Consider the following 18,714-nt stretch of genomic DNA (forward strand, 5'->3'; position numbering starts at 1 on the left):
AGCTAGATTAAGATTTTGTGCATTTAACATTAGCACATGTCATTTATCCTATTTCTCCCCAATTCTCTGATGAGGTGTAATCCCACACAGCCACTGCTACATTTTGGCTGAAGGGGGTTCGCAGAAAGGCAGGCTGGAGATTTTTAAAAGCGCATAGGGAAATTATGTGACCTACTTCTGCTGAAAGCAGGTTCTGTTGTTGCTGCCTGGTTTGGGCCGGGTAAAACGTGTGGGTTTTCACAGGGTCCATCTTGTTTGTTTCTGAGAAGGCAGACATAACAAACTTTTTACCCCAAAACATATGTATGCTCTCTCCTCTGTGCACTTAACATCACCCCTGAAAAGACATCATGAGTGTGCTATTGCTGATAAACACTCACTCCAAGCAGGCTATTCTGTACTTTTGTACTGAAAACCTGAAACTAAATATATTGTATTTTAGTCATAATTGATTGAAAATTAATGATAATGAACCATTATCGTCAAGGTTATACACTTGTAGCAGTCCGGTTCAGAGTCTTTGAATAATCGCTCCTTTGTGTTCGTGTCCTGTATCAGGTGCCACTTCTCCACCTTCAAGCAGTGCGAGGAGTGGCTGAAGAGGCTGAACAGAGCAATTGCCTACCCCACCCGGCTGGAGGACCTCTTTGCCCTGGCCTACCACGCCTGGTGCCTGGGCGGAAGCGCTGACGATGAGGACCAGCACGTGCACCTGTGCCGTCCAGGTGCGTCCCCCTTCTGCAGCGTGTGGACCTCATTTCAGCGCTTACGTGTGTGTGTGTGTGTGTGTGTGTGTGTGTGTGTGTGTGTGTGTGTGTGTGTGTGTGTGTGTGTGTGTGTGTGTGTGTGTGTGTGTGTGTGTGTGTGTGTGTGTGTGTGTGTGTGTGTGTGTGTGCGCCTGTGCATGCATTTTTGTGTGTTTTCGTGTGTTTTCGTGTGTGTTCGTGTGTGTTCGTGTGTGTTCATGTGTGTTAGTGTGTGCATTTGTGTGTGTTCGTGTGTGTTAGTCTGTGCATTTGTGTGTGTTTGTGTTTTGTGTGCACGTTTCCTCCCTCATCTGGTTTCTCTCGTCAGGTGACCATGTGAGACAGAGGCTGGAGATGGAGGTACTGAGAATGGGCTTTGACATGCAGAATGCCTGGAGAGTGTCTGACATCAACAGCAACTACAGGTATGTCATACAGCACTGTGTCTAATCTGCTCACCTCTCTCGCGGCAAACTGACAAATTGTACTTTTCTGACTACAGTTGGATGTCTGCTAAGAAGAGCAGTGACTCGTTTTTTCAAAGCACCTTTGAAGACTGTTCTTTTTTGGCTGGCACTTTCATACAAATGATGAAACGCATCACCAACTGAGACTGTAACAGAGAACTCAAGTTGAACCATTACATTTTTGGGCAAATGTAACTATTTTTAAGGAGATGAGCGTATTCCTTTCTGTTTGAAATGCTCAGAAGCACCACAGCTGTCTGCCCACCTTGAGTCACCATTGTTAAAAGCCTGTCGCTTGAGCTGGGTGTTAATGAGGCCCAAGAGTAACTTAACGCCATTTCCGCAGCTGCCTGGTGACGGACCTGTCCATATCTCCACACCACAACAAACGCAGTAGCTTCACTCCTGGAATTACAAACACCACTTCCTCTACATCCTACTCAGTCTCTTCCTGCTTTACACACGCACACACACACACACACACCTGCAAGTACACATTCATACACTTTTCCCTCATAGGCATGAGCATACATGTATCTGTGTGGTCACATACATAACCACTACTGCACAGACCTACAGTCACAGTAATGTAACGTTTCACAGTTTACCTTTTGTTCAATTGTAACCCTTCTTTATTTTTGTGGCAATTGTTGTTTTAAATCGCCATTTACCTTAAGGTAGCGTTTGGTATAGTTCTCTTTTTATGTTTTGTTTATAAGGTTTATATTTTAGTATGTTTTTGACTGGCAGTATATTGTGTGTGGAAGAGGGTTTTATTTGAGATTTTATTTGAGATTTAGAGTAGTTTCTGATGCTTGTTTTACAGTGGCAGTGGCTCCAACTAAAAAACTATTCTAAAGTATATTTTTACAGATGAAGTGTATTTACAGATGATTTCCTGAAAGTTTTCTTCTTCTTTTTTCTATGATGAAAATGGAGCTCTTGAGTGTGTCAGTAATGACACTGTACCCTCACAAATAGCCTTTTGTAGTCCTGTCGAAAGTTCTCCACTCCTGTAAATCCCTCTGGATATGTGCGTCTGCTAAGTGACTGTAATCAGACCTGGGTAAAATACATAATTGTTTTGGCGTCAAATACTTTTCTACACTGTAACAACTCAAGCTTGGCTGGTGTCTCAAAAAGTGCAAACCCCACCTTCATTTAGCTTATTTGTACCAGGTGAGCCCAATCGAGCACAGAAAGTATTTGAATTTACAGTGGCACTGGAGGTCTGTGGTCTAAAGCTAGAAAATGCACTTGTAGTAAATGAAAAAAAATATTGTATAGCTGTTAAATATCTCAAATATCCTTCAGTCATTCCTTAGCGAAACTGACATGATATCAGAAACCCCAAGAAATAAGGCTGCATGCAAGTTATTCAAGATAAAGATGAAAGATTATATTAATATACACCTAATTATGAATAGAATGCTATTCAGAGTCTGGGGTATCATTTCAGGGTGGTTGTGTACAGTGACGATATTTCTGCATAATTGGTTTTGGATCATTGGTTTTACTCTGAGCCTCCTTGTCTCTCTTCTATGATAGGCTGTGCTCCAGCTACCCACAGAAACTACTGGTCCCAGTGTGGATCACTGACAAAGAGCTGGAGAGTGTTGGTTCCTTCAGGTCCTGGAAGAGGATTCCTGTTGTGGTGTACAGGTGGGCCCATTTAACACATACGAACACACAGACACATGGTGTGCACACACTTTTTTCGTTTTTTTAATTTAAGCAAAAATCCAGTAAAAAAAAAAAAAAAATATATATATATATATATCTTACTGAAAGTGATCCCAACAATATAGTTTGTCATTGTCGTTGACATTATAGTTGTGATGTGGAGTCCACCATCCTCTTGAGTTTTGAGTTTTTTGAAAACTCCATATTCATAGTTATCATTCTTGATTCTTGGGCCTTAAAGCTGCTTTGTTGTTAAGTCCACTTTCTGTCCCGTAACGCACTCACCGCATTAACCGCACACCTGTTGCGATTGTGTTGTGACGCTTCAGGCACCAGCGCAATGGGGCGGTGATCGCACGCTGCAGCCAGCCAGAGATCAGCTGGTGGGGCTGGAGGAACAAGGAGGATGAGTACCTGGTGACCTCCATCGCCAAGGCCTGCCTGCTTGACCCGGGCACACGCTCCATCTGCAGGCCCCGTGGGGAGGGCGCGGATAACTCCGACAGCGACTTCGGTGAGCCTGCGTCTCCTGGCAGTAAACCGCATCACGCGTCTTCGAGCTGACCGTGCTGAGATCGCACTGGCATTTGACGTTTGTCAACATGAAAGTCAAGGAAGCTTATTATTATTTGCATAATTATTATTTTTGCATCATTTATTATTTGTATAATTCATGATTTAATGTATTAATTTAATTCATTTATATATTACATATACTATATGTAATACTACTGTTTGCCCGTTGCCGACCAGTAGCAGATGGGCTCCCCCTCTGAGCTTGATTTTGCTCAAGGTTTCTTCCTGTCAGGGAGATTTTCCTTGCCACTGTCACCCTAGGCTTGCTCTGAGGGGGTTTCAGGCGTGGGCTCTTTGTAAAGCTGCTTTGTAACAATCTTGCATTGTAAAAAGCGCTATACAAATGAAATTGAAAAGGAAGTCATTATGAGGCAGAGAAATTCTAATAAAAAATAAAAATAAATAAATAAATAAAAAGACATTGACCAAAAAATAGGCTTACCAAAAAACTGTTTGGAAAATCATTAGGAATAAAGGGGGCTTGGTTTATGTTTGGGAAGAAAGGGAGCTTGCTGGGGGATGAAGCAGCATCTAATGAGTTTGAAAGCATTTTGTTTTTGGTAAAGTGACCTGTGGAGCAGAGAACAATGGCACATGAAATCGGAAAATGTTTTGCTACGGTTTCAGGGTTGAGCGATGTTTCCTCCCAACAGTGTGCATGTTTGCTCCCGTTTGGTGGGTGTGTCAGGAGTGCAGCCTGAATCAATAATGGCGTAGGCCTATGCTTTAAAGCCCAGGGAGCGTACAGAATGGCCTTCTCAGACACCATAGTAGCGAACTGTACTAATGTGAGTCAGTCCGGCCACGGTTTGCAGCAGGATGTTCAACGAGCCACCGTTTTCATTTAAAGGTACAATGTGTTAAAACATTGTCACAAGACCATTGGCCAATGACGTTTCAATGTCAATGTGTTCACAGAGAAGGGGTGGGATAAACAGTGTTGTGGTTTGAGCGTGTTTGTCGCTGCAGTTCCTCTCTTGACCGTTAGAAGTCCGAAATTACCTATTGTACCTTTAAATAAACATTGGCTAGGTTTTGCCAGGGCGGAACGTGACCCTGGCTATGCCCGTGCTGTATCCTGCACCGTTCTCGGCTGTGTTACTGACTGGAGCATAACCCGGGGAGGGCTGGTGTCCATCGTCAGGGTTACCCTTTTCACATTCGGGCAAAGTGACTCAAATTTGCTCCAATTCGGTTTTTTTCCCCCACTTTAAATGACAAATGCACAGCACAACCTGAGATGGCACATAGGGAAAATTCTGTACATGTAAGATTAGACCAAAAGTCCCAAGCCACGGTTTCATCTTTTGAAAAACTGCCGGGATGTGAAATGTCACATCAAAGTGCTTTTGTTCCGTCGCCTCGGCTTTTGTTCAGGCCGTCTCTGGTGAAAGACGATGGCAGTCGCCCTGCGAGCAGGTAATGAGCTCATATATTCACCTGCCCAACAGGCGACCGACCCAATTAAAGTCCCGGGCACAATGAGCCGAAACAACCGTGGCCGTGGAGACGTTTCCTAAAAATAACCCCCCTTGGGAAAAGCGCCATGTCAATTACACACCGCAGATTGACACATGCACTGGGACAGAGGAGGAATTACTCCCAAACAGAATCTCATTGTGTGTTGAATGCCTGGCAGAGAGAGTGTGGTTTTTTTCTATTTTTCTGGCTTTTGTTTTGTTGTTTTGCCGCTCTGTTTTTGTGTTTGTGGCCAAGAATGTCAGCTTGTGGGTGCAAGTCACTCGATCTCTGCGCGAGTGACATTGAAATGAATGGGAACGAGGCCGCAGGGTTGGGTTCTCGAGCGTTCCTCTGACTGTTTAACTGCATTTGGGTTGCTGTAGCTCCTCGTGCTCCAACTAAAAACTGGATATTTTTTCACAGTAAGTGTGCCCATGAGTGTGCATTTACAGACGGTTTCCTGAAAGTACTATGCAGTTTTCTTTTTGTTTATTTTTTTGTTTTTTGGTATGAAGACAATGGAGCTCTTGAGTGGGTCAGTAATGGCACTGTGTAGGCTCATAAATAGCCTTTTGTAGTCCACTCCTGTAAATCCCTCTGGATATGTGCGTGTAATCAGACCTGGGTAAAATACATAATTGTTTTGGCTCCAAATACTTTTCTACACTGTAACAGCCATATACCAGGTAAGCTCAATCAAGCACAGAAAAGTATTTGAATTCAAAACAAAGACGTATTTTGCCCAGGACTGACTATAATGTAATGTTCATTTGAAACGTGAAGCTGAGCTTGTGGTCCCTCAGTTGGCTCTGTGAAATGGTGGCCGGCATGTGACAGGCCAACGTGTGATGACATCATGCAGAGGAAGCCTCATTGATCATCTCGAGAGGAGCACGCTCAGCGCAGCATTATCGACCTCGCTGCTAACACTAGGCTCTCCTCCCTGCCCCCCCCCCCCCCCCCCCCCCCCAACAGACTCGTCTTTGACCGTATGCCCGAGCCCTGAGGCCAACGGCTCACCACAGAAGCTCCTCATCCTCGATGCCCGCTCCTACACCGCCGCAGTGGCCAACCGTGCCAAGGGGGGCGGCTGCGAGTGTGAAGGTGAGTGCCAGACCGCCATGCCCTCACCCACACACCCCTGCCCCTCTGCTCATCACATTCAACCCCTCACATGTCCAATATAGCCTACCAAGACCATCACACATATTGAGGGTCGAACTCGCCTCCGCCCCCCATTCACTTTAAGGCAAACTGAAACGGAAGTTGAAGCAGCTTAGAAGCAAGCTTCCGCAATGTGATGTATATATGAGTGAAACAGATATTTTGGGGGAATTTTTGAAGGGCGGGCAGTCGATTTCACTGACAACATATGAGGATGGGGGCGTCAAATGAGCATTCGAGCTGATCGCCATACACAGCCACTAGTACACAATGGCGTAAAATCTTGTTTTTCAGGAAGCGGATGGAAAAAAAACTTTCAGATGGAGAGGTAGATAGACAGATCATTATATTTTATCTAGCGCTTTTCTAGACACTTAAAGCGCCTGCAGTGATGATGGGAAACCTCACCTCAACCACCACCAATGTGTAGCACCCACCTGAGTGGTGCACGGCTGCAATTTTGAACCAGAATGCTGTGGTGGAGAGGGAGAGAACAATGTTTTTACCTTTTGAATCTGAGGATGATTAGGTGGCATGTTGAAAGAGCTGAGTGACATGTGATCTTTAATGACCATAGTGAGTTAGGACCTTGGTTTAATGTCTCATCTGTTAGACGAATACGCAAATATGCACAAGTATTACCATTTTATACATTTGTTGGTATGGTTTTGAAGAATTTTGATTTCGGCAAGTTTCAGCTTGTCTTTAATAGAACAGACTTTACCTGTTGGTACTGACACATGCCTTGTCTGCCATTTACTGCTACTTTCATAGAACAGGAGGCAGAAGAACAGCTGACTCAATGCAAAAATGAGGGTTAGATTGGGGGTCAGGGTCTGCCCCCCCAAATCCCCCTAAGCCCCACCAGCAGTGGGCTCATCAGAGGATCACCCCTGATGGTCACCGGCTGAAATGTGTGGTGTTGTCACACAGTGTGTTGTTGACTCTTGGTGTGTCTCTGCAGAATACTACCCCAACTGCGAGGTGATGTTCATGGGCATGGCCAACATCCACTCCATCAGAAACAGCTTCCAGTCCCTGCGGGCTGTCTGCAGCCAGATCCCCGACCCTGGGAAGTAAGTACAGCTGCCCAGGATGGGGAAATATGTATGGTCCTATGTTAGACTCCTGAAAAATGTCAGGGGTGCACAGCAAGGGCCCAACCATTTCAACTTCTGCTCTTAATTGTTTAATTAGCTCAATCGTACTGCATCTTGGTCATTTGTATAAGCACCAGCTACAGTTACAGTCTGCAGGTGTATCCTAAAGATTTCACTGTCATCCAAAACAGGAGTGAACCAGTGTAATCTATAGAGGTTTCAGAACTAATTGGTTGGAACAAAAACCAGCACGCAGAACGACCCTCCAGGTGTTGTGCACCCCTGGTCTACATGGATTAACCGTGCTCATATGTCAGTTGACAATATTGGTATCTCCTTTACATGGGAAATGTGGTATTCTTAACTGCCAGAGCAGGGGCTGCTGGGTGTTGTAGTGCACAGATGAACCCCTTCTTCATTGCAACAATGAAGAACAAAACACAAAAGTAAAAAATTAAAAATTAAAATTAAAAAGAAATGGGGGTGTCCGTCATTGTTCCTCATCTCAAAAAGTTGTCCCTTTTTATCTACAGCATATAGAGCGACCATAATCTTTGGGACAAAAACACCGTTTTCTTCATTTGGCTCTGGACATATTGTTAGATTTCTAATCAAACAATCCACAACAGCCAAACCAGGAAAGAAATCTCTCTGTCCCAAACATTATGGGGCTGAATATACTGTCTATTCCGTTTGCTTTCCCAGTTGGGAAAGTATTAAACACGTGTCTTCCAGTATTGAGTAGCCAAACCTTGATTTAAAACCGTTATGAAGAAATCATTAAGGATAAAATTTTTTCACGATTAATTACATTTTCTTGACTGCACTTCCAAACAATCAAATTCCAAAACCTTTTCTGATTTATTTGATTATTTTTCTGTTTTTGCATTGTTGACCAGACCAAACCCTTGTTGGTATGAAGTTGTTTTTAAGACTTTTTTAAAGACTACAACAGGTGGTTAAATTGATCTTACCAAGATGGAATGAGGGTGGGACTGTGGCGGAGCAAAGTAGCAGAACAGCTGCTGGATGGAGGGTGGATTTATTCTCTCCTTATCGCTAATAAAAATGCACTTAAGGAAAAATTTAAGCATTTACAGGGTGTTTCATCTGCCTGATTTTGTTTAGCACAGGTGTTGGAATGCATGAAATTGCTCCAGGTTATCTTGCAAAGTGTAAATTCTGGCCTTTGGAACCAGCTACAAGGTTTTAATCTTCTCAGTGCATATAGGATTTTACCCTGTATTTTACCAGGAAAACCTTGTTGGGATCAGACGCATAGACAGGTGGTAAGACTGTTTGCTGCAGTATACCTTCATTAAACAAGATTTGGTGAAACACCTAGGTTAGAGTACTAAGAATTAAATTTCAAATCAGATTATAGTACGAATATGGAACATTACAGATCATTTTGAAGCTTGTTTAAATGTACCATTGCTTACATTAGGTATTAATGCAATTGCCTCTGTGCTGATCTGTTTCCACTTAGCTGGCTGTCTGCCCTGGAAAGCACCCGTTGGCTGCAGCACCTGTCAGTCATGCTGAAGGCAGCCACTCTGGTGTGTTCAGCTGTGGAGAGGGAGGGTCGGCCCGTGCTGGTGCACTGCTCCGACGGCTGGGACCGCACCCCTCAGATAGTGGCCCTGGCCAAGGTCCTGCTGGACCCCTATTACAGGACACTGGAGGTAAGCTATCCCCTGTCTCTATTGGATGACCACACTGGCTTATTAGCTGCAATAGACCTTCAGTAGACACCCATTTTGTCACCGGGGTGTAGAAAAGTATTTTCAAGGAAAAGTGTGTTGAAAATACTTACTCATTTCTTAATCAGTATTCAGTATTTTTGTGAAGCTTAAAATGACTATACAACATGGTAATAATGTAACATCGTTGTGTTGCATGCAATAAGCATGGTAAACACCTGGATTGTTTTAAATTTCTCACTTTAGTTAATACAAGGATAAATAAACAAAATATGTTTTAAGATGCATCCATCTAGAACCCTCCTTATTTTCCCATATTGTACGAATTTCTAGTTTGTCGAGTGCACACACAAAGTTGAGGTTGGGGTAAACTAGGGGCAGCATGTACCCTAGTAGCTAAGGTCCATGACTTGGACCTGGAAGGTTGGTGGTTCAAGCCCCAGTGTGGTCCCAATAAGATCAGTGCAGCTGTTTGTCCCATGAGCAAGGCCCTTAACCCCACATTGCCACATTGCTTCCTGGGGATTGTCCCCTGCTTAGTTCATTAACTGTAAGTCACTTTGGATAGATGCGTCAGCAAAAGAACTGTAATGTAATGACCCTGTGGCAGGAGACGTGACCTGTGTTTCCCTGCCTGTTTCTCCAGGGCTTTCAGGTGCTGGTGGAGACGGAGTGGCTGGATTTTGGGCACAAGTTTGGGGACCGCTGCGGTCACCAGGAAAACGCTGATGACGTCAGCGAGCAGTGCCCCGTCTTCCTGCAGTGGCTGGACTGTGTCCACCAGCTCCTCAAACAGTTCCCCTGCCTCTTCGAGTTCAATGAGGCCTTCCTGGTCAGTGTCCCCTGGACCCTCTTCAATATCTACAGTTTTCGGGATACATTAAGTTATTTCTACTTTACTTTTGGAATGGATCACTCAGTTTATGTATTGCTTTATCCTTTCAGTCTCAAGTGTAACAGCTGTAAAATAGAGTAAATATGGCAGTACCATATGACACTCAACCTTATGCCTTTTCAATGGCCAGTAACTACAGCTCTGCATGTATTGTATGCATGTAAGAATATTGAAATTCTGAACTGTGGAAATGAGAGAAGCTGTTATTTTGTGTGTAATTGTGTTTATATTTGTGTGGTTGCAGGTGAAACTGGTGCAGCATACTTACTCCTGTCTGTATGGCACCTTCCTGTGCAACAACGCCAAGGAGAGAGAAGCGCGTAACGTCTACAAGCGCAGCTGCTCTGTCTGGTCCCTGCTCCGCACTGGCAACAAGAACTTCCAGAACTTTCTGTACATCCCCAGTCATGACATGGTAACCAACACCACCGCTGTTCTGTACCAGAACAGACAGGAGACTTGACTAAAGTGCACGCATGCAGGGGGAGGGCATAGAAATGATAGAAACACAAGACTCCTTACCCGGACAACTTCACAGGGACAAGCCCTAATCAAGAGATGGTAGAGCAAACTAGGCTCAAAGAAATGCCCTCTGTTTATTGTGAGACTGACGTTTTGATGTCAACTGATGTCTTTCTCAGAGTCAAAAACAAACAAAAAAAATGTGGGCTGCACCCAAGGTGTATTATAAATGCCGTCCCATCAATTACATGGTATTGGGTGCGCATGTGTGAAGATCATGCAGTTCCTTACTGGTATGACATGCTCAATGTAACAGGATTTTAAAGTCATCAAACAAATTGGGACAATTTCTCTGAGCCTAGTCAGATCTAGCGTCTTATTTCGTGCTGGTCCCTTTGAAGTTATTACTGTTATGTCTGTCTATGTGCGTGTCAGAGGGTCAGAAGGAGTGAGGGAGCCCGGGAGTGAGGGAGACATGTTGCTCTATAACCCCTCTCTTACTCAGGTTCTGCAGCCGGTGTGCCACACACGGGCCCTACAGCTGTGGACAGCGGTCTACCTGCCCACCTCCTCCCCCTGCACTGCTGCCGATGACTCCATGGAGCTCTACTTGTCCCCCTCCACCCAGGGGGAGGAGCTCACCTCCCGCTCGCTTGATAGGTCAGTCTCTAAGCCAATTGGCTGCACCCATGCCCATCAGTCCAGAAAAGCAGGCAGCTAAAGAGGAAGGCTAATGCTTAACAAAATGTAGAAGGCATAGTTGAAATGTGTCTGTTCAAAATAATACATGGAAAACCATTTGTTCTTTATTGTCCAAGTCCTAATGTGTTTCAGGATTGAAGTCAAAGTATAGAATGAACATTCTTGTAAAGAGCACCTCCTTGTGGCAATAAAAGGAAAGGCAAGCAGTCCATACTAAAAATACATTTGCATGATTTATGAATTAAACTTTTCTGCAGGCTTCCCAAGACGCGGTCAATGGACAACCTAGTCTCAGCCTGCGAGAACGGGGTGACCTTAACCCGCACCTCCAGTGACCCCAACCTCAACAAGCACTGCCAGGAGGACCGGCCCGCTCTAGAACCTGCGCCAGGTGTGGGAGGGGCTGCCGCAGGCAGCCCAGAGGAGGCTACAACAGAGCCTGAAGCATCCGACCAGGGTCCAGGAGTGGAGCCTCTCATCCAGGCCCCTACCACAGACCTTGAGGAGGAGGATCTGATCAGCGAGAATCTGATCGGCAAGAACTGCCTCACCTTAAAGGAGCGCTGTCTGACCACCCAACCTCTGCCCTCCCTGCACTGCACCTCCCAACCGGACGGGACTGGCCCTGCCCCCGTCCTTCCCCTACCCCCGCCCCTGGAAAATGGCCACACCTTCCTGCTCCCTTTGCAGGGACCAGAGATGGAGTCCCGGACTGTTGACTGCACTCCCTCCCCCAGCGCCGATGCACACATCCTCACCGTCTGCAACGGCCCTCCGGCGTGCATCAGGGACCTTCCCTCGGAACCCCCCACGGCCGTGGAGCTCCTGACCTTCAGAAACCTCTCCCCCGCGCCCCTGGCCGAGGACTCTACGGAGACGTTGAAGGAGCTGAGATCCGAGCCACCGCTCGCCAATGGAGCGCGTGGGGCCGCAGAGGAAGAGCGGGAGGTGGAGGAGGAAGAGGTGGAGGAAGAGGAGGAGCAGGGACGGGCAGGCCGTGCCCAGCGTGACGGCGGCAGGACGGTGCGGAAGCTGGTGTGCCAGAGCCAGCTTAGCGAGTTCACCCTGCTGGGCTCACACTGGGAGAGCGTGCAGGGCCTGGTGCAGTCGGCCTGCGGGGCCCTCCAGCCCGGCTCTCAGGGCCGGCGGCTAGCGGGCCGGCTGCTGCGTGCCCAGGGCATGGCCCCCAGCGGGCAGTGCTGCCGCCGAGAGGGTGCCCGGCCCGCCTGCAGCCCCGTCCACGCTAGCTGGCTGTCCGCCGTCCGGAGCTCGGCCCTGTGCTCGTCCCGGCTGCTCACGGCGGCCCCGCCCTCCTCCTCCTCTTCCTCCTCCACCCCCCCGCCGCCCCCGCCAGCCCCCGCCTACCTGGACGACGACGGGCTGCCGGTCCCCACGGACGCGGTGCAGCAGCGCCTGCGGCAGATCGAGGCGGGGTACAAGCAGGAGGTGGAGGTGCTGCGCAGGCAGGTGCGGCAGCTGCAGATGCGGCTGGAGAGCAAACAGTACTGCACTCCGCCCTCCGAGCCCGACGTGGACTACGAGGACGACATTGTGAGTAACACCCCCCGCTGCGCTCATCCCTTTAATCTTCATCTCCACCGTAGCTGATGTGTGGTGAGCATTCTGCCTCAAAATGGCTGCTGTTGCATCAACCAGGTGCTACACATTGGTGGCGGTTGAGAAGAGCTTCTCTGAAAGTGCTCTATAAAGGCAAGGAATTATTATCATTATCTGCTCACCGCTGTTTCACAATTGTTGGTCAGGATGCCTTGGTAGTTGACAGTTTCACATGAATCATGAGATAAACAGGGAAACATTGGGTGCCATCATACCTGTCAAATTAAACGCTGCACCTATTACGCTTCGTGTTTCATAGTACTGTGTGGTGCCTGCATTAATAATTCCTTTGTCCAGGGTTTTCCTTGGAAACCCTTGAAAATGCCTTCATCCTGGCATGTCACAGGACAAGTCTTGAAAAGTATTCCACTCATCTTGAAATGTAAAGGAAAATTGGACACAAAAAAGCATACAAGTGATGAGTGATATTTATTGCTAACTCACTAGGTTGTTGTCACATCTTGTTGATATGAATGCAAATAAATTGGATAGCTCATTTGTTAAGTTCACTAACAAAAGACACAGTCACTGGAGAAGTGTGTGCATTTTGTCATAATTTGCTTCAGAATTTATGTCTGTGCCATATCTTTCTATAAATCTGATTTAAAAATGGGTCTGACCTCACAATAGTATTGCTGACTGAAGTCGAAAGGAAATATTGAAATATTATGCATCTCTCCTTAAAATGTCCTTGAGATATGGAAAAGCTAAGTAAAACCCCCCCCCCCCCACTTCTGGTCTTGCAGACATGCCTGCGAGAGTCGGACGATAGCGAGGAGGAAGACTCTCTGTCGGACCGCAGCGAAGACCGTTTCTCGGAGGGCAGTTGGGACCGGGTGGAGCGGAAGGACACAGAGGTCAGCGTCCCTGAGTGCCTCCTCCAGGTCCCTCCTCTTTACCTTCCTCTCTAACCCGCCGTTTCTCCCTGACTAACGGCATGTGTGTGCATTTGGCACAGGGATATACTGCCATTTTGACGCCGTGTCCCCCCTCCTCTCACCCGCCCCCCCCCTTCCTGTTGCAGGTCACTCGTTGGGTTCCCGATCACATGGCCTCCCATTGCTTCAGCTGCGACTGTGAGTTCTGGATAGCCAAGCGACGCCATCACTGCAGGTGCGTTTGCAAGGGCAGTTGTCCGTTGACATCGGTTGAATAGTCCCATCTCGTCAAAAAAAACATCCATGCTTTTCTCAATAGTAGTAATAGTAGTCGTACAATAAATTTGGATCCGTAGCGGTGAGTGTAAGTGATTGTAAGTGATTGTAAGTGAGAATATTCCAGATTAAAAGCGCCCACAGGCTGAGCAGTCACTATGTACAGTAGTCCTACGCTACAGCAGGACTGCCCGACCCTGTTCCTGAAGATATAGAAGGTCCTGAAGATTTTCACTCCAACCCTAATCAAGCACGCCTCATTGAACAGCTGCGATCTTGTCAAACTCTTCATTAGTTAGAATTAGGGTTGAAATGAAAACGTACAGAACTGTAGATCTCCTTGAACAGGATTTGGCACCCCTGAGCTATAGTTTGTAGTTCTGATGAAGTAAGCTCATAACCATGATGGCCTAATTCTTTCTTCAGAAACTGTGGCAATGTGTTCTGTAAGGACTGCTGTCACCTGAAGCTGCCCATCCCAGACCAGCAGCTCTACGACCCCGTGCTGGTGTGCAACACCTGCCATGACCTGCTGCTCGAGTCCAGGACACGTGAGATCAGGAGCCAGCAGCTGAAGAAGCCCATTGCCACCGCCTCCAGCTGAGAGCCCCGTCCCCCGCCACTTCTCGAGATGCCACTTTCGACCGATGAGCCAGGCCCCTTCACCACCAATGCGCTCCCCCACCCCCTTTTTGGTCTTGGTTGCGGGTGAGGACTGTGTTTTGGAGCCAAAGCTTACGGCGGGCCCTAAGTGCGATGTCAAGGGAGAGAAAAGACAGAGGGATGGACGGAGGAAGGGAGGGAGGAAGGAAAGTAGGACGCAGAGTTTGGAGGGGTTGGATCTCGAACAAAGCAGAGCCTTTCGGACTGTGTTTTCTGTTTAGGCCTCAGCGTCCTGCTGCTGTGCTGGTGAGTGGGTGCTGCAGGGCTCCCCCCCTCGGTCCAGTGCTCATTTCAAACCTATGCACCCTGGAACTGTGCATCCCGTGACACACCACCGACAGACAATCTCATCTGCTGAACTGTTGGGACTCCCAGGCCTTGGATTAGTACGTTGGAGGCTCACTATTTAAAATGCTGCTACAGTATTTGAAATTTATTTTTCATTTTGTGCACTACAAGCTGTTTGTATATTTTGAGGGGATTGGAGACCAAACCAGGCAGAGCAAAAGGGCAAAGGGCAGAGCAAAATCTGCTAAGAACGCTGTTGTATCTTCTTGTGGGCCTCGACTGTTGCCGGAATGTAATGTTCGAAATGAGAGAAAGAGTGAAAGCGAGAGAGTGAGAAAGTGGGAGAGAGCAAGAGAGAATGTAATGTTCATTGAGGGGAGAGTTAGAGGAAGAACCAACACGCAAACTGGAAAGCTGATACAGTTTATGTTCATGTGCATAGATTGGTTGTGTACTTGTCTGTTCTTGCAGTGTATTTTAAATATCACATTTATGCAGTTCTGTGTCTTTCAAACGCTAACCTGAATATAGCATTGTTGTGATGTTCCTCAGTTTTGGAATGCAGTAAGGGCCAACGCCCTTTTATCAGTTTACCTGTCTTTTTTGGAGAAAAAAAGCTGAACTAAACAACCTGTCAGAAAAAAAAATAAGTTGAAACCGTTCAGGTAAGCCAACAAGCCATCTTTTTTTATTTTGGTTTTGAGATGGAACCTCGTTCCTAACCACACAGCACATTCGACTTCTGATAGGTCTTCATTTCTGGAAAGTCATATTCGAAAGCAGTATGTTCTACAAACATGAGTGTAAGTCATGAATGTTCAAAGTATGCTGTTTGGGAGAGATTACAAGTAAGTGTACAGTAATTGTCTTTCCCCATGATAGTTGTGTCCCTGTGTATGGAGTCCTTTCTCAAAACAAAACATCTTTTAAACATTACATGAAGGCTTGGAAGCCCCATAAGAACGTACAAAGTACACTGAAATTCTTTTTTTTGGTCGTGATTCCCCCACACTGTTCTCTTGAAAGGGTATGTGTATTGTTGGATGGTGTTCCTCAAAAAAAGAAAAGAAAAATAGTGCCATCTTTTCTGTTGTTCATTTTTTCTTTTTTTCTTTTTTTTACTTTTTTCATGGATTACATCCAGGTTACTAATTGGAACTGCTTCATAAGGTAACGGTACAAATAGCTAGCTGCTTAACGAGAAGGAAGTTTTTTCATAAGCTCGACAGGGAAATTTAAATTAGATTAAAGTTTCAAAAAATAAACTGTGAAAACTGAATTAATTAGCAGGCCTTCTCTATTGCCTAATGTTTTGGGTATGTCTTTCAGTGGTGTTAATGAAGGCAAAAAAGAACCCAGAAATGTAATATAACTAGTAATCCAAGCTGTACTAGTGGCTAAAACTGTCACCTAGTGAATACTTGTTGTAAAGAATTGCACTGTACAAGTGATATCCCATGGGTTAAATAAAAAAGATCTATATATCTATATCATGTGTTTTTGTCTGTGAAATTTGTTTCCCTTCTTTTTGTTGGGTGAGATCTCCACTGCACTGGACAGTGTTGCACAATATCTGGTGGTTTCTTTCAGTGTTTCTTTCATGCAGTGTTCTTTAGATTATCAATTTCTCATAAAATGAAATTACATAACTGACTTGGTGGGGTGGACAATAGTTGTCCCCTGACTACCCTATGAGATGCAGCCCCTGACTAGACTGTGGTCCTTTCACTGCTGGTGGCACAGTGCAGGGCAGTCCATGCTCACCTTTATGTAGACTTGCACAAGGGCTAGCATCCTGTCCAGCTTCACCTCAAAGGCTCATAAAGAACAGTGTGGGCTCATTCCAGTCACTTATTTTTCTACTTTCTTTACTTTTCCTTGTTCCAGCCCCGGAAATGGATCTTGGTCCACCAACTTTAAGGATATTCCGACCCGCTAAATGTTCCTTCTAGGAACTAGAACGAGAAAAATCTGGTTTTGTAATTGGCATGAATGTGACAGAATGTAGTAGTGTTCATTTAGTAAAGCAACTGTTTATTGTTGCATTTTGTTTTCCAGGAATGGTCATTAAATGACATACTCACTATGCAGTCTGCTGTCTGGAACATTCTAAAAGACTGAAGTTGTTAAGGAGCAATTGCTTTCACATTGAGGACCAAATCATAGATGGACCAGTCACCCTCAGGAAATGTTTTTTTTTTTTTTTTTGCATGATTCCTTTGCAAGAAATTAGCATTTGCCGGCATACTATTGGACTGCAGATAAACATTAAACATTTTCAGTCTCACCTTTTCCATTGTGTAAATTGATCTCTCTGCTGTCTCCATATTTAGTCAGTGATCTAAAACCACAAACTTATGTTTATGATTTTGTATGTTATTTAACAGTATTTATTTAAGTGATTGCTTTTTAAAAAGCTATAATGATAAGAATATAATTATCAAAAATAATAAAGCCCTGAAATGATTGCACAAAGTTTGTCTGGAATTGACGTGAAGTGGAATTATTAGAGTGACTAATTTATGTCATCACTGGGAATAAGTGATTATGTACAGTGGTAAACAATCGATTAGAAACTGGACCAGCAGCTGTATGACCGCAAGGTGGTGTGCAATTCCTGTGTTGTAGGAATTTTAATGTATTTCTGTAAGAAAACACTCAGAGACAAAGACAGTAAAATAATTCAATCTTTACTATGCATAGGGTCCAAGTTACATGCAAAAACAAGGACAAAGGTTCCAGGACCTTTGTCTGGATATATGTAGGCACAGAGCGCAACAAATGTACGCCCCTTCATTAGTATTCATTAATATTTCCAATAATCAATATTCAAAGACAATCCACCACTCTTCTCCTTACTATAGATTGTTTATTCATATCTCCCCCTTCAAGGTACTGTCTATGCAGATACATGTTCTCAAAACATTCCAGCATGATGTATACGCAGGGGCCTGTGCAATTAACTGCACGTCTGAGAAATCTATCATCTTGTTTTAACTCCCTATTTCCAGGAAGATAATCCCCATGGTAGCTTCCGTCATGAGGTCTTATGTTTTTGGTTCTGCAGGCTCTCAGGCACCAAGACAAGATAATCCAGAAGACACAGTTAATGGCCGTGGCCTTGCAGGCCCATGGTACAGACAGGGAGAGACATCTCCACTCAGTTACAGAAAATAATATTGAGTAGCACAAAGCAAGTTATGATACTTTAATAAGTGTGTATGCTCTGGATCATTCCAGCATAAGCAACCAATAATAGTATAAGAAATTAGTAAAGGATAAGCAATTAATAATATGATAAGCAATTAATAATGAAATAATCACATGAATATATAATTTCAACAACATTTCCCTTCTCTTTTTAATTGATTATCCGCTAACATGCCACTTCTCTCGATTTTGCTTCATTCACAGGTACTTTATTGTTGAAACAGGTCCTATCGCATCTTGGTATGATCTCTCCGACATGTCAGATGGAGCGATTACTTCATTGAAGTGCTGTAACATAAACAACTGAAATTGCGGGTTAGCACTTAACATTCTTGATAGCAATCCTTTAATTATGGGAACCCCACAGCAGCTACAGAAGAACAGTACTGCAAATCCTGTTACTATGAGGGTCAGTACAGATGTTATTGCTGCTTTCCATCCCCCAGAAATGAGCCACTGCCACCAGGAGTCATCAAGTTTGTTGTGCATCCGACAGGTCTTTCAAGCGCTGCAAAGCCTGATCTATTTCTCCGCCTTTCTCATCATTTGCTGGTATGTAAGTGCAACACGAGGCTCCCACGATATGACACACTCCCCCCTGCGCCGCTGTCAACAGGTCCAGCACCATCCGATTTTGCAGTGTCATTAGCCGTAAAGCAGTCAACTGTTGCTGTATGTGTCTAGTTATGTTGCTGGTCTCATTTATAAGTGCACTTAAACGGTAATTCAGAGTCTCTAAACGTAATATTAGCTTCCCCACCCCTGTCCAGGGAAATAGGGAGAGGGCTACCTTCTGTCCGGTTGTCCACATCTTTGCGTCTTC

General features: G+C 45.3%; 1 protein-coding gene across 11 annotated transcripts in view; it reads left to right on the forward strand.

Moving 5' to 3' along the window:
• Positions 1 to 16,169, forward strand: part of mtmr4 (myotubularin related protein 4) — a 79,543-nt gene extending 63,374 nt beyond the window's left edge. For 9 of the 11 annotated variants that reach the window (XM_061249789.1, XM_061249792.1, XM_061249791.1 and 6 more), the window contains 14 exons: positions 559 to 725; positions 1,075 to 1,171; positions 2,762 to 2,875; positions 3,226 to 3,410; positions 5,909 to 6,037; positions 7,062 to 7,173; positions 8,687 to 8,882; positions 9,547 to 9,732; positions 10,040 to 10,210; positions 10,763 to 10,917; positions 11,217 to 12,510; positions 13,323 to 13,460; positions 13,601 to 13,689; positions 14,157 to 16,169. In XM_061249789.1, the coding sequence (XP_061105773.1) occupies positions 559 to 725; positions 1,075 to 1,171; positions 2,762 to 2,875; positions 3,226 to 3,410; positions 5,909 to 6,037; positions 7,062 to 7,173; positions 8,687 to 8,882; positions 9,547 to 9,732; positions 10,040 to 10,210; positions 10,763 to 10,917; positions 11,217 to 12,510; positions 13,323 to 13,460; positions 13,601 to 13,689; positions 14,157 to 14,334 (3,211 nt within the window). In that variant the 3' untranslated portion in view covers positions 14,335 to 16,169. The remainder of the gene's footprint in view (positions 1 to 558; positions 726 to 1,074; positions 1,172 to 2,761; positions 2,876 to 3,225; positions 3,411 to 5,908; positions 6,038 to 7,061; positions 7,174 to 8,686; positions 8,883 to 9,546; positions 9,733 to 10,039; positions 10,211 to 10,762; positions 10,918 to 11,216; positions 12,511 to 13,322; positions 13,461 to 13,600; positions 13,690 to 14,156) is intronic. The other 2 variants (XM_061249787.1, XM_061249796.1) reach the window with 1 other exon arrangement.
• The last annotated feature ends 2,545 nt before the right edge of the window (positions 16,170 to 18,714 follow it).

The sequence above is a fragment of the Conger conger genome, chromosome 7 (assembly GCF_963514075.1).
Source record: "Conger conger chromosome 7, fConCon1.1, whole genome shotgun sequence".
NCBI lineage: Eukaryota > Metazoa > Chordata > Actinopteri > Anguilliformes > Congridae > Conger > Conger conger.